Raw genomic sequence first — 20,763 nt, 5'->3', positions numbered from 1 at the left:
GGGACTCAAGAGAAAATCTGAAGAAAGGCAGTGTTTCAGTTTCACTCCAGCAGCCGGTCCAGTGAGAGAGATGGCATGGACGCATGATGCCTGCAATACTCGCACGTCCCCAATTCAGACAGCGCCCCCAAAGTGTAGCAGCTCTGCTAGTAGGGTGTGAGGAGACCTACTCTATACAATGGTTTGAGTGCTTCGGATGTGGAATGCAGCAGGCTGAGAGAGAGGAGATACAGCCTGGATCCTACACACAGAAGATGTGCAACAGTGGTACCGATTGTTTGGAAAGCTCTTTAATGTCTCAACATCACAGTTTCTGTAGAAAGTTTCTGAAAAACAGGTTTCTAAAAGGCATTTAAAAGTGTGGTCTATCTGGCCCACCCCCCTTTTGACTATTATTCATTTCCACAATTTCTGAGGAATGAGATACTTTATGGGTGGGGCCTGATAACCTCTCAACATTCTAATCTAAAAAGCTCATTCTCTTGCCTCCCAACCTGCTTATTTTTTCTTGCCCTTGCCACCCCCCTTGCCCGGGCCCTTCTCCAGCTGGAGCAGCTTGGCATTAAACTGGTCCTCCGTTGCCTTCAAGCGCTGATCTACTGAAAGGCGCAGCATGGTCAGCTCCTGGGTGAGCTGGTTTGCAATGTACTCTCGCAGCACAGCGGTGGGACCTAGGAGGAGGCAGAATAAGCGGGAGAGAGCACTCGCCTCTAGGCTACCACTTTGGGGTTCAGGAGTGCCCCCCCCACACCAAAAAAGAATACACTACTTACCGTTTAAATAGCACTTTTGCAGCATTTGAAGCACTTACCGCATACTGGCCTGGGCCGCATTGCTCTGCCTCAGCCTCTTTCAATACTGTGTTGAGCTAAGCCAATGTCTGGCTTAGCATGTTGTCTAAACCCAGGTTTCTGGCTAAGCTCTTTTCAGACAAACCACGAGTTTGTTCTTGGTTAAAGCTTGTGGATAGCCTGACAAGAGCTCAAGCACAAGCCTGGTTTTGGATGCCATGCCACGCCAAACTGGCTTAGTTCAGTGTGGTGTGGCAACAAAAACATGGCTGGGGAGGAGCAAACTGGCTGCAAGCTCCTCCCTGGGAACCACGTGTTTACACCACGGTTTGGCTTAGTGCAATGCATAGGCAAGGTCATAATCTCAGTAGATTTTACAACAAGCCTGTAGGGTAGGGCAACTATCCCCAGGTTGCAGATGAGGAGCCAAGTCCAGAGAGAGAGGGAGTGAGGGAGGTTCACCCAAGACCTCATGACATGGGGGACATTTTAGCTCACCCTGGATACTACACACTAGCCCCAGCCACTGAGCTACCCTCTCTTACTTTCTTCAGCAATAGCTGTCTCGTCCATATCCTCCTGCAGAGGTGACAAAGCTGCCTCTGAGTCCTCAGTTGCTGCTTCTGTAGAAGAAAGAGATGATAAAAACCCTTTGGGGGAAAAGGTTGGATTGGGGGCAACAACTCTTGATATTGTATCCTTTCCTACAGACTCTCTTGGGCCTGTAGGACCCTCTTGGTAGTTGCTTTAAAGCCACCTTCTCCCACAGATTTATATGTGGCTTTTGTCTTCCCCTTGTTCTATTCCGGGAGATGTCCTCATTTAGAAGGACTGGCCAATTTCTTTTTCACCCCTTTAACATCCTTGTCAATACAGGTGAATGACAGCCAGCTTACACTGCTGTGCTCAGAGGGAGGGGGATCTGGGCCTGCCCACACTTACCTTCATATTTGGGCTCTGGTTCAGGCATCCCAATGTAAGTGAATGATATGTCCAATCGCACCTAGGGAAGAGAGAGGATTTGGGACCGGTATGTATGAGCATGTGGCTGCTGAGGAGTGATCCACTGATTTCACTGGCTGGCTAGTTTCTGGTCACATTTTGATGCTTTTCACTGCTTCCACAAAGGCAAGTACCTTGCTCTTAAAAACAAAGGGCCGTATCCAGCAGTGTTGCTCAGGTTGATGGTAAGACTTCTGTCAGTGGAATGGGAAGGAAGCAAACTTCAGCAATTTCCCTCCCCTATACCTTCTCTAGAGGGCTGGGGGATCCTCCAGAGCAGAAGCTCTTGTGCTGCTCCTTTGGAATAGCTGGAAATTGCTTCCTTTCCTGTTCCGCTGATGGAAGCTGAGTGGCAATGTTGGATCCCACCCCAAAATCCACGGGAGCATCAGAGTCCATGTTTAATCCATTGTGCTACACATAAATCATCCAGGATCCTGCAAACTCTTTCCTCCCATGGCATGGGAAGGTGACATGACAGCTCCTTCCCATCCACCCAAACCCTGACAAATTTTTACCTGTGGAGTGAAAGCGTATTTGTAAAGTTTGTAGTGGCGGAAGTAGGTGTTGATCATGTAGTCTGTTAGGCGCACCAGCTGGTTCTGATTGAAGAGATCAATGCTGAAGGGGGGTCTCTAAAGAAGTGTGAAAAAATAGGTAAGATTGTGTGTGTGTGTGTGGGTGCCATTCCCTTCCACATACGCAGTGCTGTAAAAAGGAATATTGGGGAGGGATGACATCTCGGTTGTGTTATCATTTTTGCCCTGTCTGGACACACTCACCCGAATGGAGTGGCAAAAAACAAGTTCAGAGAAGTAGTTGTAGCATTCCTCCACATTGGGCAGTGGTGTTTCTACAGGAGAAGAAGGTGGAAGCATCATGTTCTTCTTCTCAAGCCCTTTTTCTACAGCCCAGTTCCCCAACTGGCAGCCAACAGGACCGGCTCTGGGTGTTACTCTCCTCTCTTTGCCTTACGATAAGGCAGCATCACTATAGCACTAACAGGCATTCACAATAACCTAAAGGAACCGTGTACTTAAGACAGCATCCTACTCTTTATAATGCCACATTGCTCCCAATGAGGCTTCTGTGGTCACATTTTCCCACATCCCCCTCATTCTTCTTTTCCATTCACAAAACTCCCTTCTCTCTTCTGACATCCATTTGCTTACCTACACAGGCCTCGTGTACATCCTTCACAATTGAGAAGAAGGCTGAGGTCTGTTCCCTGTTGAAGCCCTGCTCCCGGCAGAACTGGATGGTGTAGAAGTACAGATCCAATAAGATAGTGGAGCGTGGGTTTGTTTCGAAATCTTGCAAATCCAAGAGTCTGGCGAGGAGGCTGCAGAGAAGAAGGGAAATAGGGAGGTATAGACAATCCTGTTTGATGGGAGAATGACAAAATTCTTCCATCATCACTATTTCCTTTAACTGGTAGGAGTCTGCCTTTATTTTGCACAGCTATCTGCAATAAAATGACTCTGCACCTGAGAACAGTGAGGGAGTAGATCAAGGTTTTTAAAATTTCACTGCCAGTTTGATTCTTCAGACTTGGATATATCCAGCCACCTATTCTTAGTGACCTCTTTAAACAGTGTCTGGTTAAATATGTACCTATAGTAGCCAATGCTGGTTCTTTAAAATTTAGAGGACTTTACCCTCTGTCTCTCTGCATTTAGGATGTGTTCCTTTATCTGGAACATCCTGAATGCAGCCTGATTCTCTATGTGTTTATTCAGCAGTAACTCTTACTTAGATGTTTGTTTTGGTAAGAGACTGACATGGCTAATGTTTCTTAGTCTTAACGTCTCATCACCTCTTCAGTTCATCAGTGGTTCCAGCCTTGTTGATTAAATCCATGGAGTGAACATCTAGATATTTCCTGGAACAGGAAAAACAAAGGAAAGCAAGTAACCTGAAAAACAGCTTCATGTTCTTAATGTACACAAGCAGTCTTAGGTATACTGGGCATCAAACATGCAGCAATGCCAAAATTCAAGGATTTTCAGGCCATGCACCAAAAGACAGCTGATTCTGGGGTAGGATGTGGCAATTAATGCTTCTTCTAAATTAATACACATAAGCAGTTACTCACCACATGCATATCTTTGCCTTATGAGGCCGAGGCTGAAAAACAGAAATAATTTTTGAGTAGGAGTGTTAGAGATCAATTTACAAATATTTTTTCTTACACAGTTGTATGACCAAATTGTATACTACTATTGCTGGCATCTGTTTCGAGAGACAATAGAAGAATGTGCCTTTGGGGGTGAAGTCAAGCCACTGGAGAGTTACAGTGCCTGTAGAGGCTGATACAGGAGAGGCATGTTTTACTAGTACTACTAGTATTACTACTGGTTATTTCAATGAGATTTGGTGGCAGATTATCTTGCCACAATGGGAACAAATTCTACTTGGCTAGAGCGTGCTTTGAATAGTGTTGGGTACACAATTTAAAGCTGAAAGCCATATTGCTATAATTTCAAATAAGATCATTTTTTTCGTCAAACAGAACATTTTTATTTACCATAATCAATTTTCATTTATGTTGGTGGTTTATGCAAAATGTGAGGCAGAGGGCAGATAGTCCAAGTTTCTCTGACTGATAGGAGAAAACGGACTCCTCCTAAGAAATCCACACTGTGCAGTTCTGTGCCTCTGCATTTCAGTTGAATTATGTATTTTAGTTGCAGTTTTTCACATGTGCATGCTTCCACCCACCTTCTACAATGCTTGGGGTAGGTATTGCATGGGGTTTTACCCTCATTTTATCCACACAACTACTCTGTGAGGAGAGACTTGACCAAGGTTACCTGCTTAGTTACTGGCTAAGTAAAACTTTGACCCAGTCTCCTAGGCCCAGCACTTTATTCTAATACCAGTATTTTTATTAATTTTATCATCACAACTTATACTTCCGCATGGATTATTATTATTACCACTGCTAGATAACTATTATTTACTATGAAACGTTGACAATTTTTGGTATTAGGATTGCTTCCCAATCCTGACAGGCACCCCTGTGATTTCAACAGCTGCACGACAGGCAGGCACTTGGCAGGCGAAGCGTTTCCTACCACCATTTCTACTGCGCCAAAAGCTGTCCCAGTTGAGTTCTGCCTCGTGTCGCCCCCCCCCCCTTTCCCCAGCAATATGTTCGAAGTAAAAATGGGAAATATTGGCCTGCACGTGAATATTATTGAATTCCCCCCGCCCCTTTCACCTGCTGGAAGCCCTCCAACCCCATCTCTGGCTGTCGGAGTGTAGAAGGTTGGGGGAATCACGCGTTGCCATAGCAATCTCTGCTTCAGCCAATTGGAATTCCGTTGAAATTCGTCCAATAAGAACGAGGAACACTTGAGGGCGAAGCGCTTAGCCAATTGTAGAGGTTCTCTTTGAAGTATTCCGGCGGTGGGGGGGGGAAGAGAGAGTATCAGTAGAGATAGAATATTTAGAGCGACATCATAACATATGTGAATTTTGTTCGGACGCCATAGAGCTAGAAAAGCTCTTTTATTCCTCTAAGGACCTCAGTGTTGGGCGCCGAGTAGAATCTTACTGGATTAAAATTTGCATTTTAAGTTAAGGACCTGAAGCATAAGTTGACATGTTGGATCGAAATCTCCAATTCAAGGGTCTCCTGCGGCGCGCATCACTCTACTTATGGGAAGTCTACGATAAAGAAAGAGCCAATCACAGAGCGCGCTTCCGTTAAGGCGTCTCGGTGAGGTTAACCAGCGCAGCCCTGGTTCGCGCTTTGCCCAATAGCTTGAGGTTGGGTTTGCGCATGCGCACTCGGCAAAGAGGCGAAGGTTGGGCCTTGAGAATGGTTGCGCGAGAGCATGCGCAGTAGGCGCGCTGGCGTTTCTCGGCCGGAGTAACGCATGGGGGGGGCGGGGGGGAGAAGGACGAGGAAGCCGCAGGGGGGAGGGGCGCTCAGGCAGGTGAGTGTGAGAGGAGACCCCCCCGACACCAGACTCCCCCCTCACAGCACGCTCACAGCACGTCTTCCCCCCCCCGCCCCGCTCTCCCCCCGCCTTATTGAGGTCCCCCGCCTTGCCTATGTGGATTGTTCCTAACTGAACTTTCCCCAGAACAAGCCCCGCCCGCCTTGGCGGGTCTTCCGATGCTGCCCTTTGAAAGGTGGCCTCATCCTTCCCTTGAATTGTCAGGGCTGTGAGGTGGTTCCGGCGGGGTCGGGAGTCAGGTGGGGAACCTGTGGCCCTGCAGAGGCTCTTGGGACTGCGGCCCCCAGTGTCTCCCCACGACGGAGGGTCTGAGGGGAGTCGGAGTCCCGCAGCCTCTGGTGGAGGGACGCGGGACCCCCACCCCTCGCACCTGAAACACATGCCAGAGAGAAGGAGCAAAGCTGGGGCGAGCGGGGGGGGGGGCACACTTCAGTTCGTCTTTAAAAATAGGGCGTGAAGTGTTTGCCTCCTTCCCATTTTTACCCTCCCTCCGCAACCCCCCCCCCCTTATATCACTCCTTATTTTGGTGTGTTAACTCTCAGTTTAAGAATATTTTTCCATAGTGTACTTGAATTCCTCTTTTTTTTTTTTTTTGCTATGTCTTACCTCTTCTCCAAACCTATGCTTTCTTTTTATCTGCTTGTCAACAGCTCTCCGCCCAGCAGAGCTCTTGGTACAGCACCAAGATAGACACCAGTGGTTCAGCAGGTGCCTCTTCCCCATTAACTGTCTCTGAACCAGGGGACACCTGTTATTTTTTGGCCTGGTATATAACTTTTAAAGAGCACACGGGGGGAGGGGGAGTTAGCAGCAATATCAGCAACTTTTGTTCCCCTCTATGGCCTCTTATAAAAATTTGCATGATTCCTTGATAATGTCACTGCATTTCCTTACCTGCCACACACCCCTTTTGCCCTCTGTGTTTTGTTTAGCATAGCTGATCCCCTTCTTTCTGCATCTCTGACCAGATATGGGAAGCAGTACCTGGTCTTGACTATGGGAGGATTAATGTCACACTAGTCTACTTATGGGCAACTGCAACTCACCCTCTCTTTTTTCCTTTGCCTTTATAGCTGAAGTGCTGCCCCCTTGGCTGACTGCCTGATTCCTCTGCTCTCGCCTGCTGCTCAGAGTCACCATGTCGGGACTTGCGAGCAAGCGGGCAGCCGGGGATGGAGGCTCTGGGCCCCCGGAGAAGAAATCCAACAGGGAGGAGAAGACTACCACTACCCTGATTGAGCCCATCCGCCTGGGGGGCATCTCTTCCACGGTGAGGACCAGGGGATTGAGTGCAGGGTGGAGAAGTACTCGGGGGGTGGGGTGGTAAAAGTATGAAATTTGCTTCTGCAAGGTGCCATGATGGCTGCCAAATTGAATAGCTTTGAAAGGGGGTTGGACAGATTCATGAAGGATAAGGCTGTCAGCAGCCACTAGTTATGACCGCATTCTGCCTCAATTGTCAGAGGCAGCTTGCACTGAATACCAGCTGCTGGGGAACCTGAGCTTGACAGTTCTGTTTCCCTCAGGTCCTGCTTGTGGGCTTCCCATGGGCATCTGGCTGGGCACTGTGAGAAGAGAACTCTTTCTATATGGCAATTAATTGTTTTGATTTTTTTAAATAAAAAAACCCCGTCTGGAAATAAATGTTGGGAATTTGGGGGTGCAAGTATGCTCCAGATCAGGCTTTTTAAATAGGCAACTCTGTAATAAAGAATATTATATAGGTTGGGACCAGGAAAAAAAAATCCATGCCTATCATTTTGCCTAGAAACTGGATGTTGGTAGCTGGGTATCTGAAATATCTCTGCAGGACTGGTGGCATAAAATTAGATGCTAAGATTTAGGAGTTAGAAATACCTTCCCCCATCACTTTTAGAGGAAAATGTTAAGCAGCGGATTCCAGGTTTGCTTCCTGATGTGAACCTTGCCAACAGGGGCATGGGCCCCTGTGGTAGATTTTCGTCTTTTAACCACACCAGTTGTGATTTCAAAGGCAGTTTTTGCTTGGTCAGAACAGCAGCAGCTGCTGGGAACTCACAAAAGTAGAGTTGTGGCCTATAAATGACTCAGGCTTATATAGGGGCCTTCCCTCACCTTAGCTTTGTACACAAGTAGAAATTAAGTACCATATCAAGGAGAATTGCAGTTGGGCAACTAAGCAACAATCTTATTGGGAGAGCAAAAGTTACATCATAGGCAGGGGCTTGATGAAGAGCAAGGCCATAGGTTCACCTATCAGTGCTTCTCACTCTTTAATAGGCATATTGACTCCTTTATAACATCCTTCCACCCAACATCCTCTTCACGCTTACTTTTACTGTCTATATGCTATCTGTGTATGCACAGCAATACGTTTATCTATCTTGAACTAAAAGAATAGAAAACTGCCTTATACTGACTCAGACTGTTGACTGGTATTGTTGGCAGTGTCTGGCACCAGCTTTTAGCAGGGAGTCCTTCCTAATCCTCCATGGAGATGTTGGGGTTCAAATCTGAGACCTTTGCAAATAAAGCATGTGTTCTTTCACTGATCTGCACCCTTTTAGAATTAATGGTCAATTAAAAAAGGGGGGGATGGAATTCATTCTAGTTATAGTTTTCTGCCTCGTTAGGGTAAATGATGATGGACCATATTTTTCTTTAGGGTGCTGTTGGTGTGTGTGTGTGTGTGTCTGTCTGTCTCTCTCTCTATCTATCTATCTATCTATCTATCTATCTATCTAGTAGAAATACCACCAGAACTTGGAGTTGTTGATGGAAACGGCTGAGGATCATTCTGTGATTTACATTCTGACGTTCTGCTTTATTTCAGGAGGAGATGGACCTCAAGGTGCTCCAGTTCAAGAACAAGAAATTAGCCGAGCGCCTGGAGCAGCGGCAGGCCTTTGAGGACGAGCTGCGTGAGCGCATAGAAAAGCTGGAGAAGAGGCAGGCCACCGATGATGCCACTCTCCTGATTGTCAACCGCTACTGGAAGCAGGTCAGGGCGCCTTCCTGGCCGATTGTTTTCTTAAGTTTCTAGTCCTTAAGGTTGACAAGATGAGGTTGATGATCAGTTCAGCAGCTGGTGGAAGCGTTAGGAAACCAGCAGGGCATTAAGCAGAGCTTCTAAGTGGTTGGGGAGCGATATTTTGCCGTGTTGCTCCTGTGTCACCTTCCTTGTGACAAGCACAAGCCAAATGGAGATAACTGGCATGGTTTGGAAGCTGGATAGTTTTGGTATTCGCCCAGCCCTGCCTGTGGCATCCCCTATGTCCTCTCTCTCCCTGTGTCCTTCTCAAGCCGTCTCTCCCTCTCCCCCCTCCTCCAATTTCTACAGCTAGATGAGACTGTGCAAGTGCTGCTGAGGCGATGTGACGGAGAATGCGGCCAGCCTCTCGAGGAGCCCAAGTTGGAGATGACGGGAGCCGAGTTGGATGCCTCTCTCCTGGGGCAGGAGGGGCTGGAGAGGAGAGGTGAGCCCAGCTCTCTCTGATACAGGATGCTGGAAGGAGACGCAGCTCCCATCCTCGGAGCCAGTAACCATTGCTGTTCTTCTGGTCCCCACAGAGGCAGTCCTGTCCCCCGTTACTCCCCCCGCCCCCTGGAAAGCCGGAACGGGGCTTGTGCTGAACGAGTCAGCCCTCTCCTTCTTGGCTACCTTGGCCAGCAGCAGCAGCGAAGAGATTGAGCTGCAGCTCCAGGAGCGCATGGAATTCTCCAAAGCCGCCGTCTCCCGCATCGTGGAGTTCTCTGACAAGATCCACCGGCGCACCGAGGAACTCTGCCAGAAGATCCACGCCCGGGGTGAGGCCAGGCCCCATGTCAGAGCTGGGCTGAGAGGCACCTTTTGAAGCATCATTATTATTATTATTATTTTATTTATCACATTTATTTCCTGCATTTTTTTCTAAGGAGCTCCATGTGTTCTACATGGTTCTGCCCTTTATCATTTAATCCCCACAACAACCCTATGATGTAGATTTTGACAGCATTCCCAGGATCCTTTACTTTTATCTCCAGGCATCAGTTAGAAAAGGGAGTTGGTTTTTTTTTAAATTACATTTTAAATTATATTTTCAAAAATACAGAAAAAAGAATCCATAAAAATGAGATGGCAAAAGCAGCAAAAGCAACAAAGCAAAACAAGAATTATGGCTAAAGTTGTCTACTTTGGCAGCGTTTTGGGGGAAAGTTCCTTTTGGAGTTCAGTTGGGCCACCTCATGGGATCTTTTGTTGATGCTGACATGAATGCTTCTATTATTATTATTATTAGAATACTTCTATTATCTATTATTATTATTATTATTATTATTATTATTATTATTAATTGTGCAGTGATTTTTCAAGGGTATATTATTATTATTAACCTGTTGAGATGGTAAAAGCCTGGTATTAAAAGGTTTGGTTCCTACCTGTGTCCGAGATGCTGACCTAAACAGTTCTTTTGCTTTAAGGGCAAAGCAAACCAAAATATGTTCTATTTGGTATTGTTTGATTTTGTTCAGTTCAGTTCAGAGGGGGTGTTTCTGAAAAGCCCTAATGTGACTTGGAATTCATGTGGAATAGATAGTAGAAAAGGTTTGTTAGAAATGGAGGCGTAAGTGTTGCATGCGGTAAATAGGACCTGTGGAGAAACCAGATAAGTTTTTTAATTAATGGAAAAGGGAGATTGTTGAGATGCAGAATTCTGGTCCCTTGAGGAGAGAGGTGTTGGAACAGCACGGTGTTCTCTGTTCTTGTCATGCCTGCGCGGTGAAGGAATCGTAAGACGTTTTAATGCAAACTTGTAAATAGCCTGTAGCAGCCAGCTGAGGAAGTTGCTGGGAGCGGGGGCTGGGAGTTGGCGTCCTGGGTTCTCAGGGGCCTCTTTCTTTCCCCAGTGGAGTTTGACCAACTGGAAGAAGCAGTGAAGTCTCTCAACAAGGACCTGATGAGGGAGAATCGGCACTTGCAGGACCTGACCACCCAGCTGCAAGAGAAGCACCATAAGATCTCCTTGGAGGTAGGTTCCTTGCCAGATGCCAGCAAAGGGCGGGTGCAGGCGGGGCTTCCCATGGCCAGTGCCGCTTTGTGGGAGAGAACCCTTCTGAAGCCTGGTGTGTCTGCATCTTTTTCTCCTCTGGCTCTCTTAGTACACGGAACTGCAGGACAAGGTGACCTCCTCCGAGACCAAAGTGCTGGAGATGGAGACGACCATCGAGGACCTGCAGTGGGATATCGAGAAGCTGCGCAAGCGGGAGCAGAAGCTGAACAAGCACCTGGCTGAGGCCCTGGAACAGGCAAGCAAAGACCTTCAGGGGCCCCCTGTTCCCCCCGCTCAGCCCATGAGCCAGTATGGTTCACTGTAGCGTACAGGGCACTGAACTTTGTTCTCTAACTCCTTTGGCAGCTAAACTCGGGCTACTACGCATCGGGCAGTTCCGGCGGGTTCCAGGGTGGGCAGATCACACTTAGCATGCAGAAGGTAAGCGGGAGAAAAACAACCGGGGGGGTGGGGTGGGGGTGTCAGTGGCGCTGGGATGCGAGTCTTGCAGGTCCAAGTGCTTCCCTTTGTGGAATCTTCCTGCTTCAGTTTTGTGCCTGGGCTTTTGCAGTTTGAAATGCTGAACGCGGAGCTGGAGGAGCACCAAGAGCTTGCCAACAGCCGCATGGCAGAGCTGGAGAAACTGCAACATGAAATGCAGCAGGCTGTGAGGACCAATGAGAAGCTGAAGGTAAGGAAGAGCCTCCTGTGGAATTTGGGGAAGGGAAGCAGAATGCCCTCTAGTGGTAGGCTGAAAATATGCTAGTATGACCAGGAATGATGGTTCTGGAGAATCTGCTTTAGAACCACTTTTGCAGGTGCCGGGTGCAGAGGGATGTTATTTATGTTTCTAGTCCTTGTGATGTGGGGAGGTGGTGTCTCTGAAGAGCTCTGTTTCTGTGCATTTCCAGGTTCTCTCCATCTGTGTAGCTGTAGTGCTTCAGTATTTCATATTCTTCTTCTTGGCACCTCAGTCCATTACACGCAGGTCCTGCTATCGGAACACTTGTTATCCAAAATCTCACTTATCTGAACACAAAGAATTGTTCACAAACGGCTGACTCAGATATCCGAACTGCTGGAGTTTGTCCAGTTCTTTTCTTGTTTGTGTTTTGCTGGTCAGCAGTTGCCGTTTCAGGCCAAAACCATGGCAGGAAATTAGAGCGATTGGACAAATCGGGGAACAAGAGAGATTGGACAAATCTATTTTTCCTTTGTTTTACTTTTGCTGATTGGCTGCAGCAGTTTCAGGCAGAAAGCATGGAGTGAGAAAGCATGGATTAGAAATGTTCCTATAGGAAATAATGAAAACCATTAACTTGTTATATGCACGCTTGCCTAATGAACGATTTTCTGAGAATGCATTGTGTTCAGAAAGCAGGACCTGTGTGTTCTTTGCTTCCTGGCAAAAGAATTCCAGATTGACTTTGGGGAAGGCTCGTAGCTCAGAAGGTCACGTGTTCAGTCCCTGGCATCTCCAGCTAAGGCTGGAAATGTTCGCTGTCAATCAAAAGTGCTGACCTAAATTGACCAATGCTCTTGACAGATTCCTATGTTCCCATGACTCCCCTTCCCCCAACATTTATCAATAGAACCAAACCAGTCCAAACAACTTCAGATGCCTCCTTTAAGTACACTCATGCATGCAGCATCCGAAGCCTTTCAGCAATCAGGCAGAAAGGCACAAGCCTCAGGCTGAGTATCTTGAGCCTTTGACGCATTTGCTGCTGGTGGGTTTTTTTGTACACTTGCTATTACACTTAATACACCCGAACATGCAGGATGGGGCATGTTTCTTTTAAAAGAGCCACCAAGACCACTCCCAGGGGTGATGACGTGGGGCAGTTGACGTGGAGAGCTACCGTGGCTCTCCTCCCCCAGGCACCTGTTCTCTGCCCTTCCCCTGCAGGTGGCGCTACGGAGCCTGCCCGAGGAGGCGGTGAAAGAGACGCTGGAATACAAAGTGCTGCAGTCTCAGTTCTCGCTGCTGTACAACGAGAGCCTGCAGGTGAAAACGCAGCTGGATGAGGCCCGAGCCCTTCTGCTCACCACCAAGAACAGCCACCTGCGCCACATCGAGCACATGGAGGTGAGGGAGCCTGTGAAGTGTGTGTGCCTGCTCTCTAACTCCTGAAAGCAGGCGTGCTTAACCCTTTCCTGTACCTCTTTGATTTGTAGCATTAGATAGAATGGTAAAGAAAGCAGTTTTGCAGCTTCATAGAAGAGCACAAGGGCCCTGCTGGATCATCCAGATGCCCCTGGGAAACCCACAAGCAGAACCTGAATGCAAGAGCCCTACTCTCCCCACAATGCCAAGAAACTGGCACTCGGAGGCATCCGACAGTAGAGGAAGACATAGCTGTCATGGCTAGTGGCCGCTGGTGGCCTTCCTTTTAGGCCCAGATAGCATAATCTCACGAAGCCCTGGGTGGCATCCAAAATTAGCCATTGAAATCAGTGGGCACCCTTGATTTAGGTTCATTTCAGTGGGAAGAGCTTACGCCCCCATTGTTTGTCAGACTGCGAAAGCTACCAAGGAGAAAGAGTGGTCTTGCACCCTGTTCTCCCCCTCCCCCCCGGCTGATATTTCTTGCCCCTCCCCATCTTCCTTGGCAACAGAGTGATGAGCTGAACCTGCAGAAGAAGTTGCGGACGGAGGTGATCCAGCTGGAGGACACCCTGGCCCAGGTGCGCAAAGAATATGAGATGCTGCGCATTGAATTTGAGCAGAACTTGGCTGCCAACGAGCAAGCAGGTGAGGCCGCATTCCTTCCCATTGAGCATTCGTGGTTTGGCCCCAAATGAATATTTTTCTCCCTTTAATACTCTAAGGCAGGTTTCCCAAAACTTGGGTATCCAGCTGTTCTTGGACTACAAGAACATCATCCCTAACTAGCAGGGCCAGTGGTCAGGGATGATGGAAATTGTAGTCCATGAACAGTTTGGGAAACCCTGCTCTAAGGTCTGCCCTGTGCAGAAGTCATCTGCCCACCAAATTGTTCATTCTCACTCTTCTCTTCCCCCCTCCCTCCCTTTGATCCCGAGGTCCCATTAACCGAGAGATGCGCCACCTGATCAGCAGCCTCCAGAACCATAACCACCAGCTGAAGGGAGACGTGCAGCGGTACAAGCGGAAGCTCCGGGAAGTGCAGGCAGAGATCAACAAGGTGGGGCTGCAGGAGGGGGAGGTTTCAGGGAATGACCCCCCCAAAGGAATCTCTTGGGGGCTGCATGCTGGCGGTGGATGGGGCCAGAGCCCCAGGTGGCCAGGACACTCCTCTCGCAGCAACGGAGGACGATGCCTTACCCTGAGCCCAATCCATTGGTCCATCTTGCTCAATATTGTCCTGTTTTCAGAAAGGAAACATTTTCAGCTCTACCTGGAGATGCTGGGGATTGAACCTGGGAGCTCCTGTGTGCAAAATAGATGCTCTACCACTCAGCGACGGCCCTTCTCTTTGTATTTCTCCTCCTTGCTACCCATATGACAGTCTGCTGGGGACTGCAAGTGGCCTCTGGCCACCCCCTGCTTTGAGCTCCATAATTCCAGGTGCTGTGACGCCCACCTTACCCTGCAGCTCATGTCCGTTTGTTCTTTGCTCAGGTTCGGCTGCAGCAAAGTGGCTTTTCCTCCAGCTCCACGGCAGCGCCCCCTACGCCAGGGGCTGAGGACCCCGCAGGGCTGCTGGGGCCCCCAGGGGCCGCCACCATGAAAGAGGAAGAGGGAGCAGCGCCTCCCGACGTGAAAAAAGAGCCAAAGGAGGTGCAAATGAAGAAGGAGCCCAAGGAGGAAGCTGCTGCCCCCCAGCCTCTTGGGATCCACGAAGGGGTGAAAAAGGAAGAAGAGGAGCCGCCTGCCCCACAGCACCTCGCCCCACAGCCACCCCCACCCCCTCGCGCCAAGGAGCCTGAGCGGTCCAAGGGGCGCAGCGGCGGGGAACGGAGCGGGGATCGCGAGAGATCCCGGGACCGGGACAAAGAGGCCTCCTCCTCGTCATCTTCCTCCTCTTCCTCTTCCTCGCGTGATCGGGAGAAGCAGAAGGGTGGCGGAGGCTCTGAGGACCCCAAGAAAAAGGATTCTGATCTGCTCAAGCAGTTGCGGACTGAACTCAAGTGAGGGAGGTGGAAGACGGCGCTGTTTCAAAATGGGGGTGGGGAAGTGGGGAGAGGATGCCTTTTTGGGGGGGATAGCAGTGGGTAGGGGAGGGCACGACGGCCTCAGGAAAGGCCGTGAACCTGGAGGATCTGTGCCAGTGCTTTGGCTCCTGGGAGCAGCTGCACCTCTGCACTCAGCAGAGAGGGAGATCGGGCTCTGGAGGGCTTTATTGCAGCTGAAGAGCTGGAGGCCCAGAAAATGCTTTGCCAAGATTTTAGGGTTTCAGGAGGCAGGCATTGGTGGTAGGCCCCTCACTCTGGTGTTTGGACCCAGGGGGAGGTAAGAAAGATCTCTAAGATAGAACTTCACTGAAATAGTTACCCCCCAACTGAGAGGTTCCTTGTAAGACAGTTTGAAGCCTCCCTTTGCACCCCCATAGTTTCTCATAGGTCTCAAAGCAATAACCCCTGGGGTGCAAGGTTCCCCCCCCCACTTCATGCTGACCCTGTTTCCTTCCTCAGGAAGGCTCAGGAGAGTCAGAAGGAGATGAAGCTACTCTTGGACATGTATAAGTCGGCACCCAAGGAGCAGCGGGACAAAGTGCAGCTCATGGCTGCTGAGAAGAAGACCAAGGCAGAGGTGAGAGGCCCACCTGCACACGGATGCCTGCTGCCTTCTGAACATTGCACTTCCTCTGCCCCCTTTTTTTTCCAGCTCTTCTTTGCTTTGGTCAAATGCGCTACTCTCAATCTCAATTCTCTCAAGTGTGGATCCTTCTGTAGTTAAAGAGATGCTATCCATGCAGAGCTGGGAGATATCAGCAAGCTGGGCGAGGGGGGAACCCCAAAGTTTTGGCGGAAAGTACAAAAATAGTCCCTCTGTCCCCAAACAGCCTGACAAGGACAGGGCATGCTGGGTAGGAGCAGAATGCCGGGTGGTCTGGAGAGATGAGGAAAGTTGTGCCCTGGGAAAGGGCTGGCACTCTGAACTTGAGCATTAGGCACCGTCAAGCTTTGGTGCAGGTCCCATTGGCCCCTTCTGCTAGTTCACACTTAAGTATGAGTGAGTCAGAGTCCTCTCTAGGGTTTTTATTAAGTTTATATGCCACCCTTCATCCGAAGATCACTGTATCAAAATACAAAATACATAACCCAAAAGCCCCCCAATAGTGGGCATCTATGTGACAGTATAGCATATTGGCATGCTAATTCTGGGCAAGTTGATGTGAATGATGCATCTGGACAGTAGCTATCATAGTTCCCCAAAAAGCAGCTTGGGGTTGGTTGGTTGTGCTTTTAAAATGAGGGCGAATAACATTGTGACACTTGCAATTTGGCTTGTCCTGCCTTAGTGCTGGGTGATGGATTTGGCAGCACTGTGTTGAGAGACTAGGGATAAGGAGTCACCCCTGTTCCCTTTTACCCCTTGGCAGGTGGAGGAGCTGCGGGTGAGGATCCGCGAGTTGGAGGAGAAAGAGAAGAAAGAGAGCAAGAAAATGGCAGACGAGGATGCCTTGCGCAAGATCAAATTGGCCGAGGAGCAAATTGAGCACCTGCAGAAGAAGCTGGCTGCCACCAAGCAGGTATTTGGCTGTGGGAGGAGCCAAGGTGTCAGTTGTCCTGCAGGGTGGAAGCCTTCCCATAGGCCTGATGTTTGTTTCAGTCCATCTATAGATCAGGGCTGGGGAGATTCTGGCTCACCGGCTCACCAGGGTTTGGCCTGCGAGGCCATTTTTCCAAAACCACCTTCACCTGTCAGCCATTTCAGTTCATTCCTGCTTTCTGCAGGGAGCAGTAGCATGCACATGAATTCTCCTTGCTGATGGGTGCAGGATTCAAGGCTCCTTGGCCACCACTTCCCTCACAGCTGCAGTGCAACTATGGCAGGTGGGCAGGACCACTCACCTTTCAATCGCCTGATGTCCTGATGCCAACAGGGGATTGACAGGCACCCCAAAAAAATTACCAGCCGTGTGTGTGTAGTAATAAGGGAAGCTGCAAGGGCAAGGAGGGAGAACTTGAGCAATCTCGTTCCTTTCCTTATGTCTGCTCTGCTGGGGCAGGAGGAGGAGGCTCTCCTGTCCGAAATGGACGTGACGGGCCAGGCTTTTGAGGACATGCAAGAGCAGAACATGCGGCTGAACCAGCAGCTGCGCGAGAAGGATGACGCCAACTTCAAGCTGATGTCGGAGCGCATCAAGTCCAATCAGATCCACAAGCTGCTGCGGGAGGAGAAGGACGAGTTGGCTGAGCAGGTGCTGGCCCTCAAGTCCCAGGTAAGGCACAGCCCGTCCCCCCTACCTCCTCACAGGGTTGTGGAGCCTGAGGCAAGGGAGGGGGTCTTGAGGGGAGGCTCCTGCCCCATGTCCTGAAGGCTGTGGCTTTGGTTTCCATGCCTAGGTGGACACACAGCTGTTGGTGGTGCAGAAGCTAGAGGAGAAGGAGCGTGTTCTGCAGGGGAATCTGGGCACAGTGGAGAAGGAGCTCACTTTGCGCAGCCAGGCCCTGGAACTCAACAAGCGGAAGGTGAGGAGAGGGAGCTCTTTTAGATAACATATTCTGGTCTTGTCAGTAATTGGGGTTGGGGGCAATTGCAAGCCCAAGACCTGGAAATCCTGTTCCGTCTCTCTCCCCAGCCCCTCTCCTTATGAAGTTTCCCCAGCCATTGCCCATCCCCTCTTAGTTGGTCTCCATGGCCTTAGGGGGCTAGAAACTAGAAGCAGAGATTCCCAAGCTACTGCGTTCTCTTCCCATTGCTGGTTTTTGGGTGCACACAGTGCAATTGCGCTATGTATTCACAGCCCCAGGAAAGGGGTGCCTTTGTTGGGGCTGCTTGCGTCTGATTGTCCTTGGGAGATTCTGAAGTGGTGGCTTCTGTTGCTTTTCTTCTGGCAGGCAGTGGAGGCTGCCCAGCTGGCAGAGGACTTGAAGGTGCAGCTGGAGCACGTGCAGTGTAAGCTGAAGGAGATCCAGACCTGTATGGCCGAGAACCGGGCAGCCAAGGAGAAGGAATCTTTCAACCTCAAAAGAGCCCAGGTACTAGGAGAAAAGAGGATAACTTGTTCTCCTCTGCAAGTGTGTCAGCTGCTCTAATGCTCTTCTTGGTTGAAAATGTTAGATTAAAAAAAAAAGCAAGTTACTAGCCCTCATGGCTGCTGATAAATATTTCTCAGTATGCCAGTGTTACCTTCCGTCTTGCTAACCACTTTTGGGATTCATTGACTTGCATCCCTTCCTCAGGAGGACATATCACGCTTGCGGCGCAAGCTGGAGAAACAGCGCAAAGTGGAGGTGTACGCGGATGCTGATGAGATTTTGCAGGAGGAGATTAAGGAGTACAAGGTGAGGAGAAAAGAGGAGGTTGGTTGGTTGGCAACCCAGGGCAAGCCTTGTTAGGGAGAGCCAAGTCGAGGATCTTACACGAATTATCTGTCCCGTATCTCCAGGCCAAGCTGACCTGCCCCTGCTGCAATACCCGCAAGAAGGATGCTGTCCTCACCAAATGCTTCCACGTCTTCTGTTTTGACTGTGTCAAGACACGCTACGACACCCGCCAGCGGAAGTGCCCCAAGTGCAACGCGGCCTTTGGCGCCAATGACTTCCACCGCATCTATATCAGCTGAACACCTGGGTCCAATTTCCCGCCTAAGGGGGTCCCTTTCACAGACGGTGCCTGGATCCTGTGGCTTACCTAGCAAAAACCTGCCTCGGGTCCGCATAAGACTCATTCCTCCCCCACACCAGTTTTCTGGCTCTGCTCCATGGACCCCTTCCCATGCATTTAAAATATTTTGCAGAGTTTCCTTTTCAGTGGTTTACTTTCTCTTCTCTCCCCTTGCCCGTATACTTCCTGGGTCTGTTTCACTGGATCCCCTCCCTAGATCTGAGGAATCCTCTCTGCTGCTGCTGCTGCTGCTGCTGCTCCTCCTCTCGGCATTTCCCAAATGGTCTCCCTCCAAATTGCCTTTGGATCTTTTTCTTCTACCATTTTGAAAACGTTTACGACAACCACTGTCTGCAGGCAGCAGTCATGCAGATCAAACGCTTCCTGTCGGAGAGGTGCATTCTTATTCTTCAGTTATTTTAATAATTGTTTTCCGTGTTTTGGAAGTAAAAGTTGGAGATGATCTGCTCCTGCGAGATCCCTGTGTTCTTAGAACCTTGTGTTCCGCCTTCTGGAGATGAGTTCTCGGCAGGATTGGAGGTTGTGGGGGCGGGGGGGGGGGAGGCTTTTGCTATGGGTAATTCCTGGAGGTTGCATTGAGTTCCACCAGAGCAAAGCTTAGCTTTGTGGGATGAGGAGGGTTTGAGGAGACAGAGATCCACAAGGAATCACGCATAAACGCCATGGACTGGCTGTGCATGTTAACGTGGTCACAGCAGACTTTAACCTTTCCATATTCAGACTCACTTTTAACACAAACCTTTGAGGAGTGATAATATTTGTATGGTGGTTGTACTGCTGTGGTTGTGACCCACCTTAGATGAAGCTGCAACCCAGTAGCTGGTCCTTACACAGCAATTTGAAGACCAATGCAGTAACAGACTCACTCTTGAGGAAGGAGAGCTGAGTGGAAAGTGTTGTGAAGATTAGGGGGATCTGGGTCTAACCAGGACTAGGCAGGAGCAAATGGCACACAGTTCTGAGCTGGTAAGGTGAACTGTCACCAGAGAAGGAAAGCACAGTGCAAGTGGCTAGAGGAATCAGCAGTGCAGGGAAAGAATGAATTGTTCCCTAGCAATTCACTAGGCCAGTTGAGCTGCAGGATAAAAGGACCAGTTGCTTTTACTAGCACTGGAAAAAGCCAGCCAGAAATAAAAAGAGTAACTTTTTAAAGTGAAAGCTTGCCTCCATCTCAAATTCTGTATGTAGCTACAAGTATTGTACAAATATGGAAGGGCTTTAGGAATTCTTTGTATGTATTTATTTTACAGCATTTCTTTGCCGCTTTTTTTTTGTATAACTCACACAGCCCCCTCATAGAACAAGAGGTTAAAACAAAGTTGGGTTCTGGGACCCTGACGAGGGCCAGCAGTTTCTGCTGAAGTCACTTGTTAGCCAAAAACAGAAAGCAGCTCAGAGCTGTGTTGTTTCTTTTTAGATACCACAACTTTCTGGTCCCTAGAGAATCCTGTTTCTAAGATCCCATCCACAAAAACAACTTCTTATATATACAAATCTTAAATTTTCCATGTGTGTGCTAAGCAAAGTCAAACTCGGATAATGCAAAAATGAAAGTAGCTCCCAACTGTCACTTTTCTTGGATTCAAGTGTAGAGCTGGATCACTTTGGGATATTGGTTCCCCCTGTGCCTTACCTATCCCAACCCTGCTTGCCAGAGATAATACAACCTTCAGTGACAAGAGCATGTTGCATCTATTGAAAATACAGCTCCCCCTCTCAATATTATTCTCTGGCTGCATTTTGGTAAGAAAGACTACTTGGTGTGATGTGCAAGGCAGGTACAAATCAAGTAGCTCGTTATTGTTGTTTAGTCGTTTAGTCATGTCCGACTCTTTGTGACCCCATGGACCAGAGCACGCCAGGCACTTCTGTCTTCCACTGCCTCCTGCAATTTGGTCAAACTCATGTTAGTAACTTCAAGAACACTGTCCAACGGTTATCCTCCATTGCACCTTGCTAATTCAGATGGAGATGATCAGATTGTATGCATAAATGTTCTCCACATTTTTTTAAAAAATAATAATAATTGTGGGATTTATTGCCACGGCATGGGGTGGTGATGGCTGTGGACTTAGATGGCTTTAAAAGGGATTCAATAAACTCGGAGAGAAGCAGAAATTCTTATGGACGGTCATGACAGCAACTGCAACGACGGAGGACCACATTTCCCAGAGCTCCGTGGAACCGGGGTTGCAACTCCTCCCGTCGTTCCTGC

The 20,763-nt window shown here is 49.0% G+C and overlaps 2 protein-coding genes across 5 annotated transcripts; one reads left to right on the top strand and one right to left on the bottom strand.

The window, feature by feature from the left end:
• Positions 1-274: 274 nt before the first annotated feature.
• Positions 275-5,385, bottom strand: CFAP119 (cilia and flagella associated protein 119). Of its 2 annotated transcripts, XM_028705112.2 has the most exons (9): positions 5,017-5,385; positions 3,889-3,920; positions 3,610-3,675; positions 2,966-3,135; positions 2,576-2,646; positions 2,312-2,428; positions 1,734-1,794; positions 1,337-1,414; positions 275-671 (listed from the first exon to the last, which is right to left on the bottom strand). In XM_028705112.2, the coding sequence occupies exons 1-9, from the start codon at positions 5,038-5,040 to the stop codon at positions 499-501; spliced, it is 792 nt and encodes a 263-aa protein (XP_028560945.1). In that variant the 5' UTR covers positions 5,041-5,385; the 3' UTR covers positions 275-498. The 2 variants fall into 2 exon arrangements, with proteins under 2 accessions (XP_028560945.1, XP_028560947.1); XM_028705114.2 differs by lacking the exon at positions 3,610-3,675.
• Positions 5,386-5,496: 111 nt separating this feature from the next.
• On the top strand, positions 5,497-19,005 carry RNF40 (ring finger protein 40). 3 transcript variants are annotated; one of them, XM_028705066.2, is made up of 20 exons: positions 5,497-5,517; positions 6,836-7,032; positions 8,575-8,742; positions 9,082-9,217; positions 9,312-9,548; positions 10,626-10,747; positions 10,878-11,024; positions 11,135-11,209; positions 11,340-11,459; positions 12,678-12,857; positions 13,388-13,523; positions 13,814-13,935; positions 14,373-14,881; positions 15,386-15,503; positions 16,297-16,446; positions 16,918-17,139; positions 17,264-17,389; positions 17,759-17,899; positions 18,104-18,205; positions 18,310-19,005. In XM_028705066.2, exons 2-20 carry the CDS (start codon positions 6,901-6,903, stop codon positions 18,484-18,486), a joined length of 3,120 nt encoding a protein of 1,039 aa, XP_028560899.2. In that variant the 5' UTR covers positions 5,497-5,517; positions 6,836-6,900; the 3' UTR covers positions 18,487-19,005. The 3 variants fall into 3 exon arrangements, with proteins under 3 accessions (XP_028560899.2, XP_028560900.2, XP_028560898.2); XM_028705067.2 differs by lacking the exon at positions 5,497-5,517 and adding an exon at positions 5,602-5,737 and having other exon boundaries at positions 16,927-17,139; XM_028705065.2 differs by lacking the exon at positions 5,497-5,517 and adding an exon at positions 5,602-5,737.
• The last annotated feature ends 1,758 nt before the right edge of the window (positions 19,006-20,763 follow it).

Source organism: Podarcis muralis, chromosome 13 (assembly GCF_964188315.1).
Source record: "Podarcis muralis chromosome 13, rPodMur119.hap1.1, whole genome shotgun sequence".
Taxonomy (NCBI): domain Eukaryota; kingdom Metazoa; phylum Chordata; class Lepidosauria; order Squamata; family Lacertidae; genus Podarcis; species Podarcis muralis.
Note: the sequence above shows the minus strand (reverse complement) of the source record. Positions and strands in the feature narration are given on the sequence as shown.